The following is a 23,916-nucleotide window of genomic DNA, read 5'->3' as shown; positions in this document are numbered from 1 at the left end:
CACGTACGCAAAGACCTTGGTTCTCACAGCTCAAGACTGTTTGTGTTTCATCAAAGCCCCCTCTTTGTCTATTGTATGTCTTCCCATATCTAAGCTAAAACCATCTGCCCCTCTCTTATGTGAGAGGGGAGTACACTTAATCTAATTCATGTCCTGCTTGTGTCTCCAGTCTGACTCTCAAGGCTGTGCAAGGTACATCTGGTAATCGCCAACTCTTAATATGTTTAACAGCCAGGTCTGCCAGGAGAGTTTAAGTGTTCTTTAGTAAATTTTCCCCTAACACCCCCTACACATTCTATACTTCTCCAAGGCTTCCGCTGTTTTGAGCCCTCGGTATCTGCCATAAGCCTCCTTTTTTCTCTTTATCCAATCCTGTATATCCCTCATCACCCAGGGTTCCCTGGATTTGTTGGTCCCACCCTTTATGTTCACTGGAATATGTTGGCCCTGTACTCTCCCTATTTCCTTCTTGAATGAGTCCCACTGCTCTGACGCAGATTTACCTAAAAGTAGCTGCTCCGAGTCCAGTCTGGCCAAATCATATCTGATCTTATTAAAATTGGCTTCCCCCCAATTTAGAACTCTGATTTTGGGCCCCATCCTTGTCCTTTTCCATAACAACCTTGAATCTAGCGGAGCTATGATCACTATCTGCAAAATGCTCCCCCACAGATACCTCTACCACTTGCTCGGCTTCATTCCTTGAAATTAAGTCCAGGACCGCCCTCTCTCTTGTAGGACCTTCTATGTACTGGCTTAAAAAGCTCTCCTGGATGCATTTTAAGAATTCCGCTCCCTTTAAACCTATCACACTATGACTAACCCAGTTAATGTTGGGGAAGTTGAAATCCCCCACTATTACTACTCTATTATTTTTACACTTTTCTCTGAAATTTGCCTACATATCTTCTCTTCCATTTCTCATTATTTTGGGGCCTATAGTACACTCCCAACAATGTGATTGCTCCGTTTTTGTTTTTCAATTCTACCCATATGGCTTCATTTGGGGAGCCTTCTAAGATGTCATCCCTCCTTACTGCTGTAATTGATTCCTTGATCAATATTGTGATACCCCCTCCTCTTTTACCTCCTTCCCTGCCTCACCTGAAGACCCTATATCCTGGAATATTGAGCTGCCCATCCTGCCCCTCTCTCAACCATGTCCCTGTAACAGCAGTGACATCATACTTCCATGTGTTAATTTGTGCCCTCAATTCATCTGCCTTATTCATCAGACTCCTTGCATTAAAATAAATACAGTCCAACCTTGCCAAACTCCCTTGTGCTTTAACTGGCGGATAATTCCTATGCCTTCCAGGCTCACTTGCTCTCTCTTCTAATTTTGGCTGTGCATCTCCCCCTGCTGAACCCCCTCTCAGGATCCCATCCCCCTGCCAAGTTAGTTTAAACCCTCCACAACAGCACTAGCAAACCTCCCCGCAAGGATGTTGGTCCCATTCTGGTTCAGGTGCAACCCATCCGCCTTGTACAGGCCCCACCGCCCCCAGAAACAGTCCCTATGTCCCAGAAGTCTAAAGCCCTCCCTCCTGCGCCATCTCTCCAGCCATGCATTCATTTGGACTAACCTCCTATTTCTGTACTCACTAGTGCATGGCACCGGAAGTAATCCAGAGATTATTACCTTTTGAGGTCCTGTTTTTTTAATCTGTTTCCCAGCTCCCTAAATTCTGCTTGCAGGACCTCACCCCTCTTTCTACCTATGTCGTTGGTACCAATATGTACCACGACCTCTGTCTGTTTGCCCTGCAGCCGTTCAGTGACATCCATGACCCTGGCACCAGGGAGGCAACATACCATCTTGGAGTCACGTCTATGGCCACAGAAACGCCTGTCCTTCTCCTTACTATCAAGTCTCCTACCACTATTGCTGTTCACCTCCTTTTCCTCCTCCTCTCTCCACCCCTGCCGTGCAGCTGAGCCTCTCACAGTGCCATGAGCGTGGCTGCACTCCCCAGATGAACCATTACTCTCACCGTTTTACAACAGAGAAAAACGGTTCTCAAGTGAGATGCACCCTGGGGATTTCCTGACTACCTGCCTGACACCTTTCTCCTGACTGATGGTCACCCATTCCCTCTCTGTCTGCTCTTCCATAAGCTGTGGGGTGACCATGTCTAAAAACGTGCTATCCACGAAACTCTCAGCCTCTTAAATGCACCTCAGTGCCTCCAGCTGCCGCTCAAGCTCTGAAACTCGGAGCTCAAGTAGCTGCAGCTGGTGGCATTTCCTGCACACATGGTCGGTCAGAGCGCAAGGAGCGTCTAGGACTTCCCACATGTTGCAGGCGGTACATGACACGGGACTGAGCTGCCCTGTCATGCCCCTGGTTGGAAAAAAACCCTTACTTTAAGTTAAATACAGTAAAAGAAGTTAAATTATTTATGTACTTTAAGTAAAAACTAGAACCCTTACCTTTCCTTAGCTTAATTTATTTTAAACTGGAGAAAAACTGGATGAAAAAACCGCTGTGTGGCTTGGAGGGAACCGTGCAGCTGGTGGTGTTCCCATGCATCTGCACTCTTGTCCTTCTTGGTGATAAACATCTATGGTTTGGTGGAAGGTGCTGTCAGAGGAGCCTTAATGAATTGCTGCAGTGCACCTTGTAGATGGTACAAACTATTGCCACTGTGTGTCAATGGTGGAGGGAGTGAATGTTTAAGGTGGTAGATGGGATGCCAATCAAGCAAGCTTCTTTGCCCTGAATGTATTGAGCTTCTTGAGTGTTTTTGGAGCGGCATACATCCAGGCAAGTGGAGAGCATTCTATCACACTCCTGACTTGTGCTTTGTATGTGGTGGACAGGCTTTTGGGAATCGGGAGGTGAGTTATTGGCCACAGAATTCCCAGCCTCTGAACTGCTGTTGTAGCCACAGTATTTATATGGCTGGCCAAGTTCAGTTTCTGATCAATGGCAACCCTCAGGATGGTGTTAGTGGGGGATCCAGCAATGATAATGCCATTGACTGTCATGAAGAGATGGTTAGATTTTCTCTTGTTGGAGCTGGTCATTGCCCAGCATTTGTGTGGTATGAATGTTACTTACCAGTTGTAAACCCAAGCCTGAATATTTCCAGGTTTTGATGCATATGGATACGGACTGCTTCAGTATCTGAGGAGTCGCGAATGGTGCTGAACATTGTACAATCATTCGCGAGCATCCCCACTTCTGATCTTACGACGGAAGGAAGATCTTTGATGAAGCAGTTGAAAATGGTTGGTCCTAGGAACCCTGAGGAACTCCTGCAGCGAAGCCCAGGCACTGAGACGATTGACCTCTAACAACCACAGCCATCATTCTTTGTGCTAGGAATGACTCCAACGATTGGAGAGTTTTCCCTCTGATTCCAAGTGTCTCCAGTTTTGCTAGGGCTTCCTGATGCTACTCTTGGTCAAATGTTGCCTCTGCCAAGGGCAGTCACTTCCACCTCACCTCTTGAGATCAGCTCTTTTGTCCATATTTCGACCAAGGCTGTAATGAGGCCTGGAGCTGAGTGGCCCAGGCGAAATCCGAACTGTCAGTGACAGCTTATTGCTGAGTAAGAGTCAAGGTGTCAAGCTGAGTAGGGGGGCCTAATGGCTAAGTGTAGTTGAAATCCAACCCTGTCCCCTGTGTTGTCATGAACTGAAGGCATGTCCCTTGAGCTCTGCCTTCAGTTCAGCGTTTCCAAGTGTATTGAAGCTAAGACATGGTCACCCCACAGCTTATGGAAGAGCAGACAGAGAGGGAATGGGTGACCATCAGTCAGGAGAAAGGTGTCAGGCAGGTAGTCAGGAAATCCCCAGGGTGCATCTCACTTGAGAACCGTTTTTCTCTGTTGTAAAACGGTGAGAGTAATGGTTCATCTGGGGAGTGCAGCCACGCTCATGGCACTGTGAGAGGCTCAGCTGCACGGTGGGGGGGAGAAGGAGGAGGAAAAGGAGGGGAAGAGCAATAGTGGTAGGAGACTTGATAGTAAGGGGAAAGACAGGCGTTTCTGTGGCCATAGACGTGACTCCAAGATGGTATGTTGCCTCCCTGGTGCCAATTTGTCAATTGTTAAAGGAAGGTCTTGCCTCACACATTTGATTGAACTCTTTGAGGAAGTGACAAGAAGGGTTGATGAAGGTAGTGCAGTGGATGTTGTGTACATGGATTTTAGCAAGGCATTTGACAAGGTCCCACATGGCAAATTGGTCAGGAAAGTAAAAGCTCATGAGATTCAGGGTAATGTGGAAAACTGGATAAAAGGTTGGCTTTGTAACAGGAAAGAAAGGGTAATGGTAGATGGATGCCCTTGTGAATGGAAATTTGTTTCAAGTGGTGTTCCACAGGGCTCGGTGTTGGGACCCTTGCTGTTTGTATTATATATAAACAATTTAGACATGAACATGGGGGGCACGATTGGGAAATTTGCAGATGACACAAAGATTGACCGAGTAGTGGATAGTGTAGAGGATGGCCATAATCTCCAAAATGATATAGATGGGTTGGTGGAGTGGGCGGTAAAGTGGCAGATGGATTTTAACATAGAGACGTGTGAGGTCATACATTTAGGGAAGTCAAACAGTTACAGGGATTACAAAATAAATGGGAATATACTAAGAGGGGTAGATGAAATGAAAGATCTTGGCGTACAAGTACACAGGTCCCTGAAGGCAGCAGTTCAAGTAGACAAAGTTGTAAAGAAAGCATATGGAATGCTCTCCTTCATTGGCAGAGGTGTAGAATATAAAAGTAAGAATATAATGTTGGAATTGTATAAAACACTGGTGAGGTCACAACTGGAGTATTGTGTGCAGTTCTGGTCACCACATTACAGGAAGGACGTAATAGCTCTGGAGAGAGTGCAGAGGAGGTTTACAAGAATGTTGCCAGGGTTAGAAAAGAGTAGCTACGAGGAGAGATTGGATAGGTTGGGGTTATTTTCCTTAGAACAAAGAAGGCTGAGGGGTGATTTGATTGCGGTGTATAAAATTATGAGGGGAATAGATAGAGTGGACAGGATAAAATTGTTTCCCTTGATGGAGAATTCTAGAACCAGGGGACATAGATTCAAGATAAGTGGCAGAAGGTGTAGGGGGGACATGAGGAAGAGCTTTTTTACGCAGACGGTAGTGGGTGTCTGGAATTCGCTGCCCAAGTTGGTGGTAGAGGCAGAAACTTTAAACTCTTTTAAAAAGTACCTGGATCTGCACCTTAAGTGCTGTAAGCTGCAGGGCTATGGGCTGGGTGCAGGAAGGTGGGATTAGAAAGGGCACCTGGGTGTCCTCGGTCTGGCATGGACAAGATGGGCCCGGATGCTGCACACCCTTCACCCCTCATCCCCCTCCCAGGTGGGGCTCACCCAACCCCCTTCCATCATTGCTCAGCCCACCCCACCCCTCTCCACAGCACCACCAGCTCTGATCCAACATCAGTGAAACAAAGGAATTGGGGATGCCAGGAGAAGGAGGTGGAAAGGTGATGGCGGTACAGAGTGAGGGTAGGATGAAGAGCTGGGGTTGCAGAGGGTGGATGTGTGACAGGAGGGGGGCTGAGCTAGGGGTGCAGGTGGGGAGGTGTTTAGCATCACCAGGACTGACATGAGCATGTAGACACGCCTCCTGATTTATGGGCTGTTCCTTGCCCATGATGCCAAAACAGACTTATATGTCAACCCATTCCTGGTCAGCCAAATACTCCACCTCCCATATATGTTGAAGAAGAATCTTGAATATGTTCAACACTTTCCATAGCTCAACAGCCACCTCTCTGAAAAAAACCACCATTGAAGAGGAAATCCAACATCTATCTGCTTCGCCAGTTCAGCCTTCTATAAACCATGGTAATGAGCTTTTGGCAACAAGGACCCCTGCAAGTCAACAAAAGTTTTGGTGTACAGAGCAGTTGTCATCACCATGCTCTTGTACTGGACTGTGTATCAGTAACACAAGATGCCTAGAGAAATTACATCAGCAATGCATCCACCGCATCCTCCAGATTCAATTTGGGGGGGGAACCATTGAACAAATGCTGGTGTCATGCTAAAACCAAGACCACAAGCATTCAGACAAAACCCCTACAAAATCAACTTCATTTGTATTGGTCACTGTATCTGGATGGCCAAAGAGCGTCTCCCCCACCAGATCCTGTTCTCTCAGTTCTCAAGTGGCCAACGTTCCAGGGGAAGGACAAAGAAAACACATCAAAGACACTTTGAAGCACTCCTTGAAGTGTGGCGTCATTGACCTTAATGACTTGGAGGAGCTATCTACCAATCATTCAGAATGGCGGTAACCTGTCCATTGAACTGAATCAAGCTTTGAGTCCCAGTGCCTTGATGATGAGGCAGAGTGGTGGCAGAGGAGGAAAGAAAAGTATGCAAATCTGAATTCCGGATCCCACTACCTCTTGGGATATCCTTCTCCATGCGCCCAAAGATATGCAGGTCAAGAATCGGTCTGCTCAGTCACTTGAAAACCCATGGCAGATACTTGCGACCCTGAGTGGATGTCATCCTTAAATCGAGGGACAGCCGGCATATATGTACATCCTTAAAAAGGTGGCAGGGCATGTTGATAAGATGGTTAAAAAGATGGGCTACTTTTGATTCTAATTTAAAAAAAACTATCCACTCCTCAGTTTTTAAAAAAAAATTTTTTTTGATGATTAAGTCCATTTTCAGCTCTATTATAAAACTATATCGGGTTACCACCAATGTTCCCTTTAAAATTCAGCTGTGCACGGCCTATTTTTTTCTTCAGTGCTCGGTCCTTTTAAATTTTTTTGCGCACCACACATATGTGCTATTTATCAACAAGACCAGTGCAGTGTTGGGGAAGGAAACAGTTAAAGGAATACAATTATTAATTATTAGTTAACAACCTTAGCACCCATTTACCCATTTGGTTGTATAAAAGAGATAACAAGTGAGAGAAGTTCTCCCTGTAGAGAGTTTTATGCACCAGAAATAAAACACTATCTGAAGGAGTCTGTCTTGGTCTTGGTCTTTATTACCAAACAGCTATTGGAGCTTAACTTACAGTACCTTTCAGGCTGTTGTGTGGCCAGGCACCTGCACAGTTTAGCATAAACATTGGTGCCCACTTTTTAATACATTAGGAAAATTTTTTTAATTGTGATAAAGAAACGTTTAAGTTCTATTAGGCTTCCTGATTATGTTAATTCATGGAAGATTTTAAGTTTGTGATTATACAAATGAATTTTAGTGGAAGTATGAAGTGTAATTAATCAGCGCAATTTCAATCACATTTTGGTTGCAATTTCCTGATTGTACTTGAAGCAGAAGCTCTTGGTGTCTAGACTTGCACATGAAAACTGGTCCCTTGACACGACTGCCACATGTTAAATTGTGCCCCACTACCAGTTAATTTTCAGGAGAGGAGAGAATTGGGGACAGAGGGAAAATATCAAAGTGTAGATGAATTTCCGCAGGCAATCGTTTTTACTTGGATTTCCACATGATCAGTGTAAGATACCAGCAATGAAGATAATGGAACATGGCCTGTTGGATTGATTTCTCACTAACCTCACCAAATTCTATGTAGCTTTGTTCACTTTAGAAAATTGTTTTTTGAGATGAGTTCACATACTTGCACCCTTATCAAAGTTGATCAAATTAAACTTGGTTTATGCCCGTTGATTTTAATGAGCACCTGTTCTATCCGATTTCAGATACTGTCATAAGCATTACGATTGGAACAAGGATGGCAACAAAGATGTAAGTACACACAGTACTAATCCTCCCTGTACAGTTCCTTGGCTTTATCTCGTGGAGCATAAATAGCGGAGATTACTGTTTCAAATTTTAGAGGACAACCTTACAGCACTTGCTCAACGATACGCATACCGTATTGAAGCTGAACAGAATCATAGCTCCATTCTTCAGTTGAGAGTTTAGTGAAAACCACAGATGGAAACGAACAGTTTAACTATTGCCTGCTGTACTAAGTTAAGTGGAGGAGAAGTGGGGGCTCCTTCATGATTGGGACAAATCATTCAACAGTGGTCAGGGCTGTTGTATTCAGCAGTTGGTTATCATGCTACTCGTGAATTTGTTGACAGAGAGCAGTGGGGTTTCATGCACTTGCATTTTACTAGTTTGTTGCATATAGCTGGTTAAGTCAATCAGAGATGTATTAAAATCTGTTAGTTAAATGTTTTAAAGGAGGTTTACAAACAATGTCATTATTTCGTTTAGGTGTATCTTTCTCTATTACGTATGTACCTGTCGCCACCTGACATTCACTGTGTGGGACCAATCAGGATGGAGATACCAGAGCCACAAGCAAACCTGCAGGCTGCACTGCAAGTACTGGAGCTGCACCACAGCAAACTGGACACCACAAAGGTACTGTCAAAGTTGTACCTGGACAGGCAGAGCTGTACACATCAGAAAATCCAAAACTGGAACTCGCAGCACCAATTTTCTAGTGTTTGTCAGCAAGACCAAACTGCATGATAGAATTATTGAAGCACTAGGGATCTTTGGTTGACATTGAATTTGACATACGAGGGAAGTGACCCATTTTTGGAGTGTTCTACTCCACAATAAGGAAGCAAAATTGCTATTATGTGACATCAATTTACTAAGTACAAATATATACCGTCGGCCGCCCCTCAGAATCGAGGATGACGTCTGTCAGGCTTGGTGGAGCCCTATTCTGGATCCACATGTTCTTCGCAGTGGGGGCATGTTGTTGCGCAGGGGAGTGGAAATTGCAGCCCCAGGTTGGCTTCCTTCTCCTTCCTCTGCTGCTGCCGTTCCACCTCGCTGTTGAGTCGCTGAGCCTCAAAGTGGTTTGTGCCTTGATGGACCAGGTAGTGTCATGCCGAGCGATTGGCAGCATTCTCCTCTCAATCAGTGGTGTTAATGCCTTTGTGCTTTAGGGTGACCTTGAGCGTATCCTTATGTCTCTTCCTTTGGCTGCCTTCGAGCGTTGGCCAGTGGAGAGCTGTGAGAAGAGAACCTGCCGAGGGAGGCGGTTTTCAGGCATCCAGATGCAATGGCCTACCCATCGGAGTTGGTTCCACAGGAGCAGGGCTTCAATGCTGGTTGACACAGCTTCATGGAGATGCTCGCTTTAGTCTGGCGGTCCTTCCATTTGATCCCCAAGATTCGACACAAGCTCTCAAAGATTTTAATGTGGCGTTGGTAGATAGTCCATGTTTTGCTGCAGTAGAGGAGGGGGTTCAACACAACGACCTTATAAACCAGAACCTTTGTTGACTTGAAAAGGTCCCTGTTGTCAAAGACACATTGGCACAGCTTGAAGAAGACCGTGCTGGCACAGTTGACTTAGTGTTGGACTTCCCTATCTATGGTAGTCCCTTGGGAGAGATGGCTTCCAAGATAAGGGAAGTGCTGCACACACTCCGAGCTACCCCATCTATATGAATGGTGCAGGGGTTGCTCAACTGGCCCAGGGAAGGTTGGTGGAGGACCTTCGTCTTGGCGATGTTTAAGGACAGGCCAAGCCTCTTATGCGAGGTGTTGAAGAGGCCAGGTGTCCTTTGCATGTCCTGTACAGAGTGAGCCATCATCCGCAAACTGAAGATTGTGGATGTCCATGGTGATGAGTTTTGTTTTTGCCCGGAAGCGAGCAAGATTGAAGAGCTTCCAGTTCAGGCGATACTGAATGCTGACACCAGGTGGCAGCTCATCTCGGATGAGGTGGACAGTCAGGTAAATAGTGAACAAGGTGGGGGCAATCACGCAACAGTGTATATGTATTTATGTGAGTTCAGTTGGCTAGATGAGTAACCTGAGTCCAGAATAATGCCAACAGTGAGGGTTCGATTCCTGTTCCAGCTGAGGTGGGTTTAGGACCTGCCTCTTCGCCCTGCTTGAGAGTGGAAGGCAGTGCCAAACCACCATTGACCAAAGCTGCCAAGAAAACAACTCAGGCTGAAGCATCAGCAGACAATGAGCCAAGGACCTGCCTTTGGGCAGGGCACACATATATATAAAGCACATATATGTATACACATTCATACGTATTAAAAAGGGATGAAAATATAAATTAGATGAACAGATCAGTTTAACTGCATCCATCTCACTTTTTGATTGGTCTTTTCATTGTTTTTTATGATGCCCATTCAATAAGGATACTGCAACTCCCAGTGTTTTCAGAGATAAGCAGAAAATGGTTAAATTGTGTAGCCAAATTGTGCAGTCAATATTCTGCTGTGGAACTTTGTAGTTCTTTGCTTCCTCACATACAATTCTCTTCTCGATGCAAATTTATAATTAATTCACCCTTGGGCAATGGTGCACCAAATAGAATGTCATCATGCATAGTGTAGAAAAACAGATATTGATAGTGGAAAATTTATTTCTACAAAATATTGAGGGATTCTCCTGTCGCTTCGATGGATGACTGTTCAGCAAGTGAAAAAAAAGACTGGTTTATAGACTAGGTTGGTGTCGTCTCATGAGACATTAGGCCAAGTCTCAATTTGAATAACCGATTGCAAATACTGTACATGAAGTCATTGTTAGGGAGGTGGTTGGAGCTGTTGGCTTTGGCTCACTTGTTCTGAAAGCTCTTGACTCTGTTCTCCTCAAATGTCAAAATCATTTGATGACAAAGACTTCTCTATTTGAGTCTGCTGAAGGTTGTTTTTTCCCCTGTATTGGGATCCAGCTTGCAACCCCTGAGGTTGACTTTCAGATTGTTTTTATATCTAAGTTTGGCACACCCTGTGATGTGGGTTCCCATGCTCAGCTGGCTGTAGAATACTGCCTTTGGCATGCAGGATTCCTCCATGTGGACCACATGACTGACCCAGTGAAACTAAGCTCTGATGTGAATACTCTTAATGCCAGGCATGCAGTACTTTGCAAGAATTTTATATCTCCTCGGTGTTAGAGATTTTGCCCTGCCACCTGATGTTGTCAATAGATCTCGGACAGCGAAGACAAAATGCTTCTAGTTGCTTTATGTGATGCTGGTAGGTTGTTGAAGTCTTGCACCCATAAAGAAGTGATGTAAGAACCACTGCCTGGTAGATTTTGATTTTTGCTCTGAGACGAACTCCATGCTCTTTCCAAAGCCTGTGAGTGAGCCTGCCAAATGCCAAGCTTGCTTTTGCTAGGCAATAGTTGATTTTATCATCCAGCATTGTGTTATTGGAGAGGATACTCCCAAGATAGCAATACCTCTGTACTGAACAGAAAGTTTATGGGAGTTACTGTTGGGTCTTGGAGTACACAGCCAGGGGTGTTGATACTGATGTCTGTCTTCTTCAGACTTGTTGTCAGGTCAATGTGCTCTGAGGCTAGAGAAAAGTGGTCAACAAGGAGATGAATATCCTCCGGCGTATATGCTACGAGAGCACAGTCATCTGCGAACAAGAGTTCGCTCAGTAGCTGTTCATATAAAATATATAAAGCAACAAAAGAAAGCTAGGAGTGCTGACAGAAAAAGTTTGCAGTTAATCAAAAACTTTCGTGTAAAGTTCCTTCACAGGCTGTACATAAGGTGGCCCCTTTAAGTTACTGCATTTATCACCCTGAGCATTACTACATTAAATTCATGTTCTCTGGTCACATTTTTCTTGTCTTTTAAATTATAATCTTGAGTTTACCTTCTTTATACAATTTAGTATTTTATAAGTTCCCTACTTACTGACCTTCTGACCTAAATTCACTTCATGACCGCGCCCTTTAAACTGAGACTGGCCTGGTTTATCCACTCTGCAAACCCACCCACCCAATATGAATAAGTGGGATTGTCACTGCAACTGTACATGGTCTTCTGGAACTTTAGTGTAGTTTTTGTAACTGTACCCTGCCTGATTTCTGCAGAGATGCAGTAGCATCCCATGAGTTGCTTGACTGCATTATCTAAATGTTGAAAATAATCAATCTACTGCACACCTTTTTGTAGTTCCTTGTTAAGTCTATTTGTGTTCACAAGAATGAATATGTTGGTGAGCTTGTATACTAGGTCAGTTTAAATGCCTTTTACTTGTTCATAGAAATGGTACGCAGTTTGTGTTTAATTCATTCACGGGATGTGGGCTTCGCTGGTTGGGCCAGCATTTATTGTCCACCCCTAGTTGCCTTTGAGAAGGTGGTGGTGAGCTGCTGCCTTGAACCGCTGCAGCCCAAGTGGTGTAGGTACACCCACAGTGCTGTTAGGAAGGGAGTTCCAGGATTTTGACCCAGCGACAGTGAAGGAATGGCAATATATTTCCAAGTCAGGATGGTGAGTGACTTGGAGGGGAACTTCCAGGTGGTGGTGTTCTCATCTATCTGCTGCCCTTGTCCTCCAAGATGGCAGTGGTCGTGGGTTTGGAAGGTGCTGTTGAAGGAGCCTTGGTGAATTCCTGCAGTGCATCTTGTAGATGGTACACACTGCTGCTACTGTGCGTCGGTGATGGAGAGAGTGAATGTTTGTGGATCTGGTGCCAATCAAGCGGATTGCTTTGTCCTGGATGGTATCAAGCTTCTTGAGTGTTGTGGGAGCTGCGCTCATCCAAGTAAGTGGAGAGTATTCCATCACACTCCTGACTTGTGCCTTGTAGATGGTGGACAGGGTTTGGGGAGTCAGGAGGTGAGTTACTCTCTGCAGGATTCTTAGCCTCTGACCTACTCTTGTAGCCACACTATTTATATGGCTAGTCCAGTTCATTTTCTGGTCCATGGTAACCCCCAGGATGTTGATTGTGGGGGATTCAGTGATGGTAATGCCATTGAACATCAAGGGGCAATAGTTAGGTTCTCTCTTGTTGGAGATGGTCATTGCCTGACTTGCGCGGCATGAATGTTACTTGCCACTTGTCAGCCCAAGTCTGGATATTGTCCAGGCCTTGCTGCATTTGGACATCAAGTGCTTCAGTGTTTGAAGAGCCGCGAATGGTGCTGAACATTGTGCAATCATCAGCGAGCATCCCCATTTCTGACCTTATGATGGAAGGAAGGTGAAAATGAAGCAGCTGAAGATGGTTGGGCCTAGGACACTGCCCTGAGGAATCCCTGCAGTGATGTCCTGGAGCTGAGATGACTGACCTCCAACAACCACAACCATCTTCCTTTGTGCTAGGTATGACTCTAACCAGTGGAGAGTTCCAGGATTTTGACCCAGCAACAGTGAAGGAACGGTGATATATTTCCAAGTCAGGATGGTGAGTGACTTGGAGGGGAACTTATAGGTGGTGGTGTCCCCATCTATCTGCTGCCCTTGTCCTACTAGATGGTAGTGGTTGTGGGTTTGGAAGGTGCTTCCTGGTGGAGAGTTTAGTTTTGCTAGGGCTCCTTGATGCCACATTTGGTCAAAGGCGGCCTTGATATCAAGGGCAGTCACTCTCAACTCACCTCGGGAGTTCAGTTCTTTTGTACATGTTTGAACCAAGGTTGAAATGAGGTCAGGAGCTGAGTGCCACGGAACCCAAACTGAGTGTCTGTGAGGAGGTTATTGCTTAGCAAGTGCTGCTTGATAGCACTGTTGATGACCCTTTCCATTACTTTACTGATGATCAAGAGTAGACTGATGGGGCAGTAATTGGCCAAGTTGGATTTGTCCTACTTTTTGTGTACAGGACATATCTGGGTAATTTTCCACATAGCCAGGTAGATATAAGTGTTGTAGCTGTACTGGAACAGCTTGGCTAGGGATGTGGCAAGTTCTGGAGCACGTCTTCAGTACTATTGCCGGAATATTGTCAGGGCCCATAGCCTTTGCAGTATCCAGTGCCTTCAGCTGTTTCTTGATATCATGTGGAGTGAATTGAATTGGCTGAAGACTGGCATCTGTGGTGCTGGGGACCTCCGAAGGAGCCGAGATGGACCATCCACTCGACACTTCAGGCTGAAGATTGTAGCAAATGCTTCGGCCTTATCTTTTGCACTGATGTGCTGGGCACCCCCATCATTGAGGATAGGGATATCTGTGGAACCACCTCCTCCAATGAGTTGTTTATCCACTGCCATTCACGACTCGATTCTTGCACGAGAATGCACCCAAAGTAGTTGTGCCAATGCTGAGATTTTTCTTTCGGGGGAAGAAATTGAGATTATTTTATATTTCCCAGATGAGTGCCAGGGACTATCAAGGGGAATTGGAAGGCTGGTCTTGGAAGATTGGGTCATTGCTCTTTAAATGCTGATCCATATTTTAAAATTCAGATAATTTGTAGCTACTTTGTACATACAATAGAAGTTGCCTAGAATGCATAATTACCATAAGATCACCACAAATTAACCCTCAAACCATTGCCTGCCCAGGAAAATTCCACTCCACTAACTGACCATGGTTCATGTGAGCCTGGCCAGTTTGTGAGCCTGCCCAGTTTGGCACCCAGTTCAGTTATCGAAGGCCGCAGAGCTGAACCCAATGCTTTTCTTATCCAAGCACATTCCAGTCGAGGCCAATATTCACAAAGCATCAAATGTAAGAATTGAAGATCTTTCAGGTAAGTTTTACTTTGTGGTTCTGATGACTATATAGGTGACTATTAATACACCCTGGGAAGATTGTTCCACTATTGTAAAACAGTGTGTTAGGTTATATTTACGGAGCAGCATTTCACTGTGTTTATATGCAGAGGTGTTTTTCCTCTCTTTGTAACTTAAAAAATATTTCTGTAGACTTTGAATCTGCTTCCTGCCAACACGCAAATCCGGGAGATCCGAGTATTTCTGGAAAATGTTCTTGAAGGAAATGCACAGAGACGACGCTGCAATCAAGTTATGAAAAGTCTCCTTCATGCAGAATTCCTTCGTGTAAGTACTAGGACCTAAAGATTAAAAAGATTGGTTCCAGATGAGCATTCCTAATCCAAGCATTGCATCCGAAAAACAAAAGCACTTCCCATTCCCACTTTCTGTGCAGAATTCCATTGACATGAAAACAAGTTCCATTACTGCTATTGTATTGATTTCCAGCGGGCTAAGCTTTATCTTGAACTTCTGCACTTAAAGTGGGTAAAACCATTTCCCATTCAGTCTTACTCTGGTGAATTATTGAGCACCTTTGATAAACTAGGCCAGTAGTCCCCATTTCACCTTGACCCATTATAAAACCTCTAGCAGGAACTGGTTGGTTCAGTGAGTTAATCATTGGCCGTTCACCTCTGAGACTCTAATTCAATATCATAATAGACTGATGAGAAGCCAGTTTCCTCTGGCTGCAAGAATTTAAAGAGATTTTGGGTATAGATCCATATTGTACTCGTGCCCCTAATTTGGCAATCCGACCAGAGATGCTAAAGGATGGCTTGTATGGGAAAAATATTACATTTAAGTGGTGAAACTGCTTGAATTGGTTTCTGCTTGAAACCAGTGTAGGTTGAGTAGGGGAAACTATACATTTATCTTTGCTATCCCTGACCTTGAATTGCTTAGTGCTGACCTGGTTGTCCATAGTGAAATTACTCTCTGCTCAATAGCATCTCTGACATTGATAAGCAGGACTATTGTGGCTTCTTGTACTTGGATAAGGCAAAAGGCAAGAAATTAAAATTAATTTTTTTGTGAAAATTTTAAAAGGCTACTGTAGCTTATAACCATTTGGCCTGCTTTATTTGATGTAAGACTTAGTTCAGTACTAGAAATCTCAGCTGCAGTTAAGAAGCTTCATAGACGGAAGAGGGCATAATCTAATCAGATACTTCAGTGCAATGCTGAATGAGTGCTGCACTGTTGGAGATTCCATCTTTCAGATGAGTTGTTAAACCAAATGGTTCACTCAAGTGTATGTAGACGATCCCATGACACTATTTAAAGAAGAGCAGGAGAATCTCCCTGGTGTTTTGGCCACTACTGTGCAGAAAATGGCTGTTGCGTTTGGCTGCATTGGACCAGTGACTACATTTCAAAAGCACCTCATTGGCAGTAAATCACTTTGGTATATCCTGAAGTTACGATTGTTGCAAATGCAAGTTCTGTTCTTTCTTATCTGATAGATTCAGGAGCAGAGAATTTATCATCAGGAGGTGAAATGCATCATAACAGAGGAGAAAATCTGCCGAGTCTGCAAAAAGAAAATTGGAAACAGGTTCAGTCTCCAAACGTTTCTCCTTGCTGCAAACAGTTACCTATTGAAATTTAACCTTAATTAACTCCTAGGCAACAATTGATGTTTGGAGTCACCATGTCTTCACCAAAAATAGTAAATTTTATACTGTATCCATTTGTCCTTTGAATAACACCTTGCATTAGTAGTATATGTTTTCATTTTCCAAATATCACTTGTACCCATAGAGAGCTATTTTAGCTATATAACAGCAGGGTTCATTGGGAGAAGTAATCAGGAATGATGAATTAAAAATGTTACACAAGAAACTTACTTGACAGGATTTTAAGGTCCAAATACACTGTTTCACTTGCTACTTTCTATGTTCCCATTTTGTTTGAAACCCAGATGTATTATACAGTCGTCTGTCCTTATTCATTCTTCCCAGGAGCTTTGCACTGTAGAACATTCCCTGTCTCGTACAGTCTTTAAATGCCAGTATTGGCATAAAAACGTTCTATTTCCTGCTAACTTTTTCACGTACTCTTTGTATCATTGGATGCTGCCCTGCACTATGGACCTTAGCTTTTCACTTGAGTTTATCAATGTAGCATGCTGTTTTAGGTGTGAATTTTACTACAGCGTGTTAGTTTCAATGTGCTTAGTAATCCTGATGATAATACTGGATTGCACCCCACAGAAAGGGACTGTTGCTAACTACCTCCAAGCAACGTGGACCAAGCTCTAGAGCACTGTAGCTTGGTTGCCCAATTAATTTTAAAATTTGTGTAGTGGGCAAAGAATTTTTTTTGTATTGAGAAAGATAACAATTTAGGATTGAGTTTCAAAAATTTGGTGTGTTGCATGTGATAGATATTGAAAATGGCTGAGCTTTTAGCTGACTGTAACCTTATTTTTTTATTGTTATAAAAGATTGCAAAGGAAACCAAACCAATATGGTGTGTAGCGAGTATATATTTTATTGATAGCTTTTGCATACCAGTCGTAGAGTTAACAAACTGACTCACTAGCAAAGCCTTATGCTCAAAAATGTCTAGTTCTTCAAGTTAGTGATTAATACAACACACAATTGGCAGAATCTTGTGCCCTCACCTGTGGCAAGTTTGATGGTCAGGCATTTGATCTGGCAGGTGGGTAGTGGGTACAGACCTCTCCAACCTCCCACCACCATCCGGATTAAGTCCATGGCAGGAAGGCCCATTGAAGGCCTTCCCATCCCATCATCAATTAAGGGCCTTGGGTCGACAATTAATACCCACTTAAGGGCCTCATCCTCAGTTGCAGGCAGGAGGGCTGACCATGCAGGGAGCACTACAAGCAAACACATGCGGGGTTGCTTGCGGGCTCCTGGGGTGGGGACGGCGGGGTGGGGGGGGTGTGTGAAGAGGTCGGTGGGGTCATTCTTTCAAAGGCACTAAGTGCCTGATCAAGGGACCTGACATTGGGAAAGTGGAAGCCCACTGAACGTCAAACCCCTGCTGATGCTGCCAACATCCCTCCCCCGTGACCCCGATACCACCATCAATCACCTGTGGCCTGGATCCAGTGACCACCCTAGGACTCTGGTGGGTGTCGTACTGGCAGCAGCCACCCCCTCTCCATTGGTGCTGCCAAATTTTGTGGGTTTGTACCTTTTAATTCTTTCTTCCCATTCTCAACTGTATTGCTGTGCAAAGACTAAGGGTCAACCTTGCCAGAGACAGGTTTACTTTAAGCTGCTTTCACATACCAATTACATGGGGGACCAATATTGGTAGAGATCTGGTGTCATATCAGCTGCCTGGTGCTGGGGGACCAGCAAAGAGGAAGCTGAGGAAATAATATGGGGACAGGGAGAAAAAAATGAAACCGAAATTTATTTGTATTGTAGATCCACCAACAAAAAAAAGCAAGTACAGGTTGACCCAGCACATCTGATGAATTGAGCATTTAAACTCCTTGACTTCCAAATTTTAATTTAGCGAAGAATTCAGAGAATTAATGTACATTGCATTCCAAACAAACGTTGCTCTTGTACGTACTTGTGATATTTTTAAACTGTTTATTCTTCTGGTTATTTACATTGTTTCTTCTTCTGCAGTGCTTTTGCTCGTTATCCCAATGGAGTTGTGGTCCATTATTTCTGCTGCAAAGACCGCAATGTTTGTCCCACAGAGACGTGAGTGTGCCAGTTCAATCAGGATGCAAGATCTTTTTTGTTCTCAAGATGGACATTTGAATAAGATGGACTTTCAGATAGCTGGCCTGACTCTCTGTTGGAGGATGAGTGGGCATATGATGTGCACTGTGAGATATATTGTTAATTTCATTAATAATTGTGTACAGACACTCTTATTGGCATGTCCGCTGTCTGCTTACATTGGGGAGTTGCTGAAAAACTGGAAGTCATTTTCTGTGTATAGTTGTATATTTGACCTTTGCCATTTCATGAAAGACAATTGCACTACATAAGAGCACATCCCCAGAGTCTAAAAGCAGACCTGTTGGTTTTTAGGCTTCACCACAAATTAAATTCCTTATGAAGAGGTGTGACATTTTGAGGACTTATTCTCCTTTTATCTAAGCCCTCTGTTCATAGCATTCTTTAGTTTGTAGCTCCTGACTTTTACTTACACATCCTGTCTGCTGTGAGTGTTGTGTGCCTTGTTCTAATATGGAAAAAATACTAAATGATGCATTATATGGAAGTGACATGTTCACTGCTGGTGTGGAACACCTTCCCTTATGACGGTATTGAAGTTATGAAGCTCATTTGATCTTTTTATTTTGGATCTTGAATCCATAAATGTTAACCATGTTGGGCGTATCTTGTCACTTTTTGTCTTCGAATATGTTAGCAGACCTGTTTGAATTGGGGAAAAAAATATTTTTGTACGCCATGCTACTTTATATTTCTTTCACTATTAAATCCCCACATACTAAAGCAACTTTTAATACAAGTACATAACCATTCCCCACATGTTCTTGGTTGAGGCAACAATTGTGTGGCTGCAGTTGATTTGGCTCCCTCCACCTCTGTCCCACCCAATTTTGAAGAAAAAAATAATTAGCTACAGTTTTTGCTGCTGATTGCAATTTCCACCCCAGATACTGGGTAGCAACGTGTGAAAGTTGGGTAAGCACTTGAACAAGCTTAGCTGTGATGCCCCTGTCCCTGCAACTGTTGGGTAGAATTCACTGTCTAGGCCATGTGAGTGAGATACTGGAGGGCTATGGTACTGTTAGAGTCTTATCCCAGTCACTCTACTTTCAGGAGAGAAGAAAAAAACAAAGGTTCAGAAATGTTCTTTTGGTTACAGAGATAATCAAAAAGGTGAATTTTAAACAATGCTCCAAATGAATGGGGATTTTTTTTTGTGTGTAGCTGAATGCAATGGAATAGTCTAGTTATAGGATTGCGTTTGTTTCCAATATACATCCTGTTGGGTGCTAAGCACCAAGGTTGAATTTTAATTTTTAACAGGTGGCTAGATTTTGGCAATGGGTTTGTATTTTCTGCTAAATTTTCTTTTTCCTACAGTGGAAGGATTTTAAATAGTCGTTCTGCACCCTCACCTCCATCCTCCACATGGCATCTATTCTAATGAAAGGAATGCAACAACATGAAGTGTGAAGGATTGATTATGTGGTGTGTGTGCAATGAGCTGGGATACTGTAAGCTCACATGCATTCGGATTGATTCTTTGTTTTGCAACAGCACTTCATAGAGTACAATGGGGAAGCAACAGTTGAAGACCAGAAAATGGAGGTTGGGAAGCTTGCAGAAACAATTTGCTCTTGATTATTGTAAGGATCAGACTAGCAAAACTTAGAGGGTAAAGAACATGTCCAGGATTTTCCATGTCAGTCTCTCGCAATGCTCAGCTCTGCATTGTTGCATTGATGCTAAGCTTAGAATTATAACCTGACGTCCTTACTGGGAAGTTGCATTTCAACTAGAAGCTCCCAGCTTAAGACTGTCCCTGATAGAACATAGACCTAAGCTTCCCTGCAGGGCATATCTCCATAAGAATGTCAGCTGGAGAAAGGGAAAACAAACAGATTTAAGGGGAGGTGAATATACCATTCTGCTCAATTCTGCCTTCTGGTGAGTCAACCAAAATCAAGACTGCCCATAAATCTGATCCCATTTCAAGTAAGTGTGCACTCCAACTTCTAGATGATGGCTAATAACTGGAAAGAAGGGAACAATTTGGCAGGCAAAAATTAAGGAAGCAATCATGAATACATTATTTAAAAAAACAACTTGATTGAATGCTACAACAGATTATGACATCACACTAACCATGTTATATTAAGCACCAAGCAGAGAAGGAAGAAGGCTGATTCAACCATGATGATTAGGCACCAAGGAACTTTTAATTTAACAGTGACCTGGAGAATGTGACAGCTGTGTTGCTTTCTGAATGGATTAAATTTGGACTTCCCAGTAGATTATGTTTAAATGTGATAAAACTTTTCCTTACTGCTTATTTTGCACTTAAGGCTGTCCTAAATAAGCTTGTGAATGGAAGTTTTTATTAACTATCCTGAAGGAAGAGTCAGTGGCCCAATGGATTTCAACTCTGGATATCAGCTTCCATTTTCTGCTCTCCGTAGGATTTTGAATTGCATTGGGGATGATCTCAATTCGTTCTATATATCTGTAGATCCACAACAGAAAACTGTCCATAATTTAGTACAAATTAACATTTGTTTATTTGGAGAAGCCCAATAGAATATTTATACCAAACAAAATGGAGTAGACTTTGTGGATAGAGGGAGTGCATTTGTTTTCCCAGATGTGTTTGTACGTTACTGTGACTATTACTATCCCTAAATCTGTTGTGTCTGTGTTTTTATGGCAACAGTAGAAATTGACTAGCGTTAATGCCTGATCTCCTGAAGATAATTCTGACTTTCTAAAATTTGATGTTCCTTCCTATCCCAAATCTGCCTGAACACAGATAAAGTTTAAAACCTTTCATCTTCCTGAGGAATTTTATGAAATCCAAAGTTGGTCACTCAAGGCCACAGATTTCTTTATGTTTAAGTCTAATACCAGGATATGTCAACTTTCCTTTGCCTCCCCCCTCAGTTTAAAAGCTAGACCATTAAATTCCCAGGTACCCTATTGATAGAAACTGTTTAATGTGCTCTAAAGTCAAGATTTGATTGTTGCACTTACCAAATCTTGAGATTCCATACTAGATTTATGGCAAATGTGCCACTTGACAGATGAAGAAAGCCTGTGCTCAGGGAGCTAACTGCAGCCAAAGCAACTTTGGGACAGGGAAAAATCAGATCATTGTTTAAGTACTGGAGAACAGCTGGCACCTGTGGAACTGTACTTCTGCATTATTACCTTCAAGAGAAGATGACAGAAGACTAGAAGGTGATAAGGTACTTGCAAGCCACAAGTTACAATTTATTCTTAGTATGACGAAAGTAGCGAACATTGCTAGCATTGTGCCCCTCTCTCAGTTCCTCCATTGAGCAGTTGTTGATTAGTCAAGTCCTTCTAACAGCAGCTCTCACTGAATGTAGCATTGAAGTTGAAGTGCAAAGAGTGAGAGAGATCTCTGCCTTGAGGTCGTTTACTTTGCTTCTCAACTTTCAAATAAATCAACGCAGCTGTGGCTATCAACAGACACAAGTGATATTGAACAACTTGAACCTGGAATCCTCTGATTTAAATAGGAGTTTGCAATACTTACTGATTGCAATGTACCAGTGACACAATTCACACAGCAACAGTTTTTTTAATGGACTGAAGTGCCTAAATGGAGGGGAAGAAAACATTGGCACCACCTGCCGTCATGTTTCTAGTTAGTCCCAACTACTACACACCCTTCTGATCCTCTCTCGTTGCAAGGGATTGGTATGGAGACCTTGAGAACAGAACAGGAAGGGAAAATACTGTAAATACTAACAGCAAATGCTTTGCAGTTATTTTTGGAAAAATAGACACTAGTGCTGCAATACTGCTTGCACTTCTCACAGTTCTGAATTTTGATAGTACTGTGCCACACCTAACTCCTGATGATTGAAAAGTTTGTGCACTTTCTAGTCTTTTTAGAAATTAAACTTGAGAAGATTTGCTTAACAGGAATTCCGATGACTGCTATATTATGTTCATCTTGAATGCTTCTGTATAATTTAATCTATATTTGTATGTTTGTATAAATGTAAATATTTTTTTCTTTCCTTGGCTCATGCTGCTTTACTGAAAAGTAACAAAATGTACTGGTAAAGAATGTGTATGGCTGTGCAATTTGGTTTGCTTATGAAAGTGCATTTTTGGAGAGTTGTGGAGTGTGCACTTTAGGGAATTCCCAGATAAAAGTACTTGGGTTCCTGCTGTTGGCTAAGTCCTCTCATTCGAAGCAGTAATTAGAAAGCAATAATAGCTACAACATACCTGTCCTTAGGAGCGAAAAGTCAACCTGATCACTACCAGTTGAAGCCTGACTGAAAGACAGCTGACATCTATATCTATGTGCACTGTGTGTTGGGGCTCAGCTGTAATACCTTGTGAAGTCAAATAGCTTGTAAATATATATGCCATGAGTGAAGTATGAGGAGGGCAGTATTTGTGGACCAGTTTGCCCAGAGAGAGTCAACATCTTCCAAGAGAAGAGGCCCAAAGTAATAAATTGGCTATCAGGAATTAATGCAACGTGTGGTGAAAAAGTAATTGTTTTCACTCTTTATTTTCTGTTTATTGAGAAAAGCATTTATGTGGAACATTCTCAGCTTTGTAAGAAATGGACATGGATTGACTTTTACAATAATTTCGACAGCGATTAATATGGTTCATATTGATTAATTACACAGCTTTGTAATGCAGAATTCCCATACTTTCAACTATGCGTGTTCACTTGCACGTTGAGAGGTTGCTTGCCAGCCATGTTACTGTTCTTTAATAAAGGTAAAATGGTGGTGTACAGCATGTTGCAGCAGTGCACAGCCCATTTTTCTTGGATCGATTTGCAACATGGTTTTAAAGTGGTTGGCAGAGGGCAGCACTGCTGATCAAGTGCATTTGTGCAATACAACTCCAGGGATCTGGGCTGTTCCCAGTAGGTTCCACAGATGATGAACCCCTGATCTCTTACTCTCACCTCCATCCCCCCTAAGAGTGTCTCACAAGCAGAGAACTTCTGATGGGAGGACAAATCTAAAGATGCCCAGTCTTTTGCTCCTTACTAGCACTCTCTCATGACCATTCAACACAGCTTGGCATTAGCCTAGAAAACGTTTGCTCATTTGCTGTATTGGTTAGTAACGAGGTCCGTGAACTTTAGAATAAAATAAGACTTACTTGCAAAGTACAAAGGGAAGGGCGAGTAGAGACACAGGCCAGCTATTAACTGATTTAAACTAGAGTTTGAAAGTATCTTGGAAATGTTATTTAAGAAAGGAGTCACAGCAAGTGGAGTCACAGAAGCTTGACAATTCTTATCATTGGCCTGTTTTCTAATGTTAAATCTATTCTTGGGCTCAGTGGGTTAAGGCAGTGTGCAGTTGAGTCACTGACCAAGTGGATTGAATATAATCCCTAGCCAGGGTTGGTCGCGATATTACATTTATTTTCAAAGCCCGTAGGTCAGGACTCTCAATCATGACCACTATCTCTGCTAGAAAACACGATTATGCCTCAGCACCAAGTCAATTCTTTTGAGCTGTTCTTCAGTTAAATAACCTGATGACACACATGGCTATGCTCACAGGTTAAGGAATGCACACTTGTGTGATTGCAGGGTGGCACTGGTTCCCATGCAACCATATCCCAGCAAAAGCCAGCGCCTACAGCAGAAAAGGCTGGGGTGAGGTCATCTCTTCCCTGTAATCCTGCATCACAATTGACAAGAATTAGTTTATAGATTGTTGCTTACTAGAAGAATGTGCAATATCCTGTGCCTCTGCCATTGCCACTTTAGCTCTCTATAGTTA

At 43.1% G+C, this 23,916-nt stretch overlaps 1 protein-coding gene across 1 annotated transcript in view; it reads left to right on the top strand.

Annotated features, from left to right (window-relative positions):
• The window catches only part of vps39 (VPS39 subunit of HOPS complex), a 118,082-nt gene extending 99,514 nt beyond the window's left edge, over positions 1-18,568 (top strand). Inside the window, exons 21-25 of the mRNA XM_078563014.1 lie at positions 7,676-7,721; positions 8,202-8,351; positions 14,595-14,729; positions 15,911-16,002; positions 18,062-18,568. Coding sequence (XP_078419140.1) covers positions 7,676-7,721; positions 8,202-8,351; positions 14,595-14,729; positions 15,911-16,002; positions 18,062-18,143 — 505 coding nt within the window. The 3' untranslated portion in view covers positions 18,144-18,568. The remainder of the gene's footprint in view (positions 1-7,675; positions 7,722-8,201; positions 8,352-14,594; positions 14,730-15,910; positions 16,003-18,061) is intronic.
• Positions 18,569-23,916: the final 5,348 nt, after the last annotated feature.

Source organism: Cetorhinus maximus, chromosome 18 (genome assembly GCF_964194155.1).
Source record: "Cetorhinus maximus chromosome 18, sCetMax3.hap1.1, whole genome shotgun sequence".
Classification (NCBI taxonomy): domain Eukaryota; kingdom Metazoa; phylum Chordata; class Chondrichthyes; order Lamniformes; family Cetorhinidae; genus Cetorhinus; species Cetorhinus maximus.
This window is presented reverse-complemented; position numbering and strand designations above follow the sequence as displayed.